Below are 6283 nucleotides of genomic sequence, written 5' to 3'. Positions count from 1 at the left end.
GAAAGTAATCTTTTTTGGAACCGGACGAAATGTATATCCAACTCGTAAAGTACCAGACTTGTATTTTAAAGTAAAAAACAAGCCAAATAAAATTTTTTCACTTCACACTTTAGCGAAATCTTACAGTTTCTGTCGGGTACCAAAAATACGAATGACGTTTCAATACTAAAACAAGGCGAAATTCTATGCAAAATAAAATGTTAAATCATTTTATGACGCACCTGAGAGTTTGACTAACAAATGCATATTATAATCACATAATTTTTACAAAAGTGGCCAGAAAAAACCCTATAGAAACATGAATTCATGTTTCAGATGATTTTGCACTAGAGTATTATATTAACATTTATTTGTATGTCTATTATTACATGTACACAGTTCAATTCAATAGCAGATGAATTATCAATCAACTAAATTTATTTATTCGAATATCTTTTTTGCAGAGCCATAGAAATGGATAATCGCAATGCAATATTCTATTGTAATCGTGCAGCTGTTTACAGTAAAATCGGTAATCATCATTTGGCCATAAAAGATTGTGAAGCTGCTTTATCAATAGATCCAACTTATAGCAAAGCATATGGGCGCTTAGGACTAGCATACTCTAATTTAAATGATTTTAAAAAATCTAAAGAGTTTTATGAAAAAGCTTTAGAACTAGAACCTGATAATGAGAGTTTTAAAAATAATTTGCAAATAACCTTAGAAAAATTAGAACAAGATAAATTTTACACTGAGAATCCAAATTCTTCTGTTTCCGGTGGAAATATTGACTTTAACGCATTTTTAAGTAACCCAGCTCTCAGAAATATGGCGAGACAAATGTTGTCAGATCCAACTATGCAAAACATGATGAGTAGCCTAATCAGTAATGAGCATCATGATAACAATGGTCGCATGACAGCTCTTATAGAAGTGTAAGTATTTTCTTCTGTATTTTTCTTCTATTGTCAACATTTTTTATATATTCTAATTTCATTTTTATCTTTCTCTTTCTGCTTTTTATACGTCCAAGCTGTTGAACCCATTATTTAACCCGCTATTTTGGCATGTAATTTTGAGCTATTACGCCGTCTATCTCTATTTTTGAAGGGGCTCTTATCAATTATGGTATTTAAAATCGATTGAATTAACAAATTGCCATAACAAATTGCAATTTCATTTCTAAAAGTATGTTCTTACGATAACAATTTTTTTATTCCAATCTTTTGACCATTTTTTTAAAATGTAATTTAAATGCATACAGATATATACTTGACAATAATTATACTTGAAAAAATTTGATGAGTTCAGTTGAAATAAATTTCGGGATAATTTTTCATTATTTCAAAGACATTTTTGTACTAAAAACTTTCTTCAGAGCTCATTAGTTTTCGCGATAAAAAATTATTGGGGCCCAACCGCAGTGATGGTCCTAATAGCAAGGCCAGAAAGTCCCCCCATGATACGAGTATTGGGAAATCGTAAGCGAAATATACAGCTACCGCGAAATGAAAAGACTTATCCTAATCATTAACACGGGCTTGTATGGGAGCCGCATAGTTATTATAGATAGATTATTTGGTAACCGCTTCAGCCTACTGGCCTAGAAGCCGGGGCCACCCACTCACCACCGGGTTACCGACTATTCAACCTTTTGACAAATCAACCCGACAATTCATCCGGGACATTTCAACCCGAAGAAAATTCATCCTATGACAATTCATCCGGACGACAAATCATTCCGAAAAAAAAAATTGTGAATAAGTATAAATAAATGTTGGATACAAAAATTGTGGAAGTAGAGAACACGATTTATTATGTTACCTTATGTAAATATAATTGTTATGCACGAGCAATGGCGAATTACGCTGGCTTAAAACAAATTTCAACACCATATTTAACGACGTTAATACGCAGACACACAGGACAAAACTAAGCGGCATATGTAAATAAGCTGCTCGAAGTGAGCTGAAATCACACATAATATAATGTTGATACTTACACACACATACACACTCTGGTATATAATCTGCTCGGGAGTGAGCTGAGATCACATAATATCACGTATAGTCACTCACAAATGCCGAAATCAAAGAAAACGGGAGAAAAATGATATAAAATAAAAGTATAATTTTATTGAGGATGAATAGTCCCCCAGGATGTATTGTCGCGGTTGAATAGTCGCCCAGGTTGAATTGTAGGCGATTTTGATTAAAAGACGTCTGTTCCTTCGCCTGTAATCATTAAATAAAGTTTGCTTAACCCTCTATCTGACGTTAATTTCGGTTGCTACAGATGTCTAAGCGAATTTATGGTAGGGTTGTAAAGTTCATTTACTAATACTACGATTTTTCCTGAGAGTTTTGTTAGTGAACACTATAAGTTTCAAAATATTCTACAAACGTGTCTTCTATTTTTCAATTTTTCTTCAAACGTTCGATACAAATCTTTATGAATAAGATTGTTACATAACAATCATCATTTATCGAAATTTAAACAGATTTTTTTGAAGCTTTTAATCAAAATCATCCCAATTTTATTTGTAGATACTACAATAAATAAATTAATATTCATAATAATAATTATAATTTTTTTTCAGAGGACAACAACTCGCACAGCAAATGCAAACAGCGAATCCAGAACTGATTGACTCTATATTAAACGAGCTTGGTCGTAATTCAAACGAAAATAGTTCAGTAGAAGAAAACAATTCTTAGCAGGAGCAAAGTGTTGATTAAATGACAATGTCAGATATAATGTACAATATATCAGTCGAAAATTAAAATAAAATATGAATATGTGATTATGAAAAATGATGTTTTGATTATAAACAATAGTTGAATGAAGAAATTAAAGAAATAATAAATGCTGAATTCGATAAATATGTACGCATTGACCATCTAAAGTGAACCCTTAACAATAAGTCCAACTAACTCCAAAAAAACAGCAATAAAATACATAGACACAGTATTTTTAACAATTTTTTGTCCCTTATTTAGAAATCATCAAGTCACTTTTATTAAAACTTATAAAGCGATTGACATTTTGTCAAACGCCCGGAGACTTTATCAGGATAATTTTATAGCACTGCGTGGCTAAAGTTCAAGTTTAAGGTACGCTTTGCCATGACTTAAGTTGCTCATTATTGCACCGCGACGCTATTATAAATACTTTATATCTCGCCAAATGGGGCCTAAACGTGAATATAGCACTGGCTATGCTCGGGTACTAACCGTTCCGAGCCATAATGGCCTGCTTAAGTCACACGTATCGTTATGTACTAAATTAGTTTTGTATATTAAAATAATCTCATATAGTCTGGTTGAGTTGCTACAAGTCAATGGATCGTACAGCAAACTCTAGTCATAACATAGAAAGCATGGGTCAAGTAAATTTTGGAAGTCTTGGACTAGTTTTCATGTAAACGACCCAAATGTATGTTCTGCTTTTATGTTTATTTCGATTTTAAGTCTAGTCTTCTAAACAGTTCGCTGAGCAAAATAATGCTTTACCCAGTCAATTGATTGTTATAAGTTCGAAACTGGAAAACGCAGTTTCAACTGTGAACCTACTGACTGAACTTGAAGAAATTTCCGCCTGAAATGTGGGGTCGATCAGAGTGAGGTTCAGGTGGTTAAACGCTCCATTAAATTGCTTGATCACTCGCAGATACACATTCAGCCTGATAATTTTTTATTTAAAAGCCGACTGCAAGGTTTTGTTCTACAGGTCCACTGACCAACCTCAATATTTCTGATGAATAGATACTTGACAAAACCTTCTTGGCAATTGGTCTTGAAAACTACATACATTTTATCGCAAAAACAAAAAATTGCACGGAGCATTTGATGACATATATACAAGTTTGTATTGTCTAATGCCTTGTAAACTATAAAATATAATATCTTAAATCAAAAACCCACTAATTTACAATTAAAATCCAGTTATACGGTCATTAATTTGTATCGATTTCGAACTCACAAGGAGCGCTTTTCAGGTCAGTGTCACAGATCTTTACCAAACTTTTTTGGGGGTCTTCTAGTACTCAATACTGGAGATGGGCCTTAGGGCCCATTGGATCAAACTAAGCACAAGGAGCTTCAGTATTGGGTACCAGGAGACTGCAAAAAATTTTTGGAGCAAATCCATGACCCGGACCTGAAAAGCTCTCCTTGCCAGTGTAGCATTGTTTACAGACGGTCAGGTCTAACGTTCAATGTTGCTGAGTTCATTTAGAACTTGGCTATAAACTTGACAACATCAACTGCCAGGCTAGCTGTTTTATACTTATAGTTGCTCGATATTTGTGAACAAGTACTCACGAGTTTTTTGCAGTATGTGAGTGACGAGCGTGCACATAATTTTACGTAGTCTGAGATGTATGCATGTGTGTGTTTTTTTTTCTTACTCCAACCCATTCAGACACTCACCGGTACCGCCGCTTAGGCATTGATACGGTGAGGCCGGGGTTAGTTGAGCATTTCTGCTTCTTCGATGTAAGCCGTTTCCATACATCCCCCATCCATCGCACAGTGATATGCGACGATCAGGGGTTCAGGGACTCATCTTTTTTTTGTAAACCTCCGTACGCTGCGCGGTGCCATCTCTCGATTGTCATATCTCACTTCCGGAGCCGTGGTTCCCCACTGCGTGGCCACACATTGCTGGCATCTCCTCATGAGTTAAGTACTTAGAACTATCTGCCTAGTGCCATCTTGTGAGTGTGGTCTATCACAAGCCTTGTGAGTCCTCGCCTCGGGCTCCTACTTATGGTTATCCTCTTCGCTTCCAGCTCGCACAGTGGTCAGGGTTTTTTTACCGCTTCGGAGGCTGATGACCTAGCCCGGGTCTTCTTTTTGAGTGGTACCCACTCCACTTCGGGCCTGGACTGGACCAAACTTTTTTATAGCTTTAAAAATTAAAACTTCAGCTATGCTGAATAGTTGTCGCAATTTATTTGATTTCATTACTATCATAGCTAAGTAATTAATCAAAAATGGATTGAGATTAACAATTTTAACAATTTGAAAAAAAAAAATTTTAGAGTTAGGCTCAAATTATAAGGATCAGACCGTCATACTTGCCCCTATATCGCAACGTATTTTTCGGCATGCGCCTGCAAGTGTGGCAAACACGCCAACACGCAGTCGCACGAGCACTTGATACGAGCACTAGAGGAGAAGAGAGTCCCGACGCACTCGCGTTTCCCCTCCCGCAGTCAAGCTCATTTGCATACGCGAGAGCAAGTACGCGAGCCTCCCACTTACAGCACCACGAGGCCCGGCCGCAGCAGAGCAGAGAGAGAGAAGACGCCGGACCCCCCACGCAGCATCAGTGACCGACTTACGTCACCCAAGTGATGCATTTCCAGCAATCCGCGCAAATCGCACAAGTTCGCTCTTTGTTGCACTAATTGCGATTTCAGCGCGCTTACCAATTTACTCGATAATAGTGGTGTTACATCCCGTGGTCGGGATTTAACAATAAGCTATTTATTTCTTAGACTTGTTGCCGAGTTGGAGTGATAATAAAGAGAGACTTGATTATTTTGGTTGAAGTTAATATATTATTTTGGTAGTGAGATGGTTTGCCATAATAATAATTATTGATATTTAACAAGCAGCATGGTTCGCTACAGATCACACACGCATACTCATACTCATACTGTTTGCGTCCTAGCTGCTTGGAGTCGTTGGCTGCCTGCGATGTCGCTTGCCTGGTGACGTCGTTGGCTGCCTGCGATACTCCTTGTCTGGTTGAAGTCTGGATGATGGCTGGATCGCGCAGATGCACTTGCCCGTGCGGTTACGATATTTTTAATCGCACGTCACTCCCGTTGAATAGAACAATATTTTATATCTCATTACTGACTATCTGCCTGAGCGGAAGTACAGTGTTGGATGGTACTTTTCGTTGAAAGACTATGAACGTTTAATCACATTTTCGAAAGATTCAAAATCTAAGAGTCTACAGCAACGAATGGCGACTGACTGTACGCCGTATAAGAAATCGGAAATGACAGAGCTTGCGCATAATGGCTCGATGCGCGCCTCACAAAATTGGAGGAACCACAGAGCTCACGATACGCGGTGTGCGATTTCGTAGATATGAAGGAGGACTGATCCTCTTTTACTGTTGCTTATATACACCTAAAGTTGCCCCCGCTTCAGTGGTTGCAGCGTATGTAGCGAGCTCGATATGGGTCAATAATTGACACATATCTTGTACGCGCGTGTATATTAGTAGACCCGGGCCCGCGATCTTCCCGAAATTCGTGAAGTCGCGGTCACCGCAGTTTTAC

At 37.5% G+C, this 6283-nt stretch overlaps 1 protein-coding gene across 1 annotated transcript; it reads left to right on the top strand.

The window, feature by feature from the left end:
* Positions 1-438: 438 nt before the first annotated feature.
* Positions 439-2930, top strand: LOC106652769 (small glutamine-rich tetratricopeptide repeat-containing protein alpha; the record flags this gene model as incomplete). The annotated part of the gene is made up of 2 exons (XM_023462617.1): positions 439-917; positions 2582-2930. Coding segments are annotated over 2 exons (597 nt in total), but the record flags the coding sequence as incomplete, so codon positions are not given.
* Positions 2931-6283: the final 3353 nt, after the last annotated feature.

The sequence above is a fragment of the Trichogramma pretiosum genome, unplaced genomic scaffold (assembly GCF_000599845.2).
Source record: "Trichogramma pretiosum strain Unisexual culture from Peru unplaced genomic scaffold, Tpre_2.0 scaffold79, whole genome shotgun sequence".
In the NCBI taxonomy this organism is placed as follows: domain Eukaryota; kingdom Metazoa; phylum Arthropoda; class Insecta; order Hymenoptera; family Trichogrammatidae; genus Trichogramma; species Trichogramma pretiosum.
Note: the sequence above shows the minus strand (reverse complement) of the source record. Positions and strands in the feature narration are given on the sequence as shown.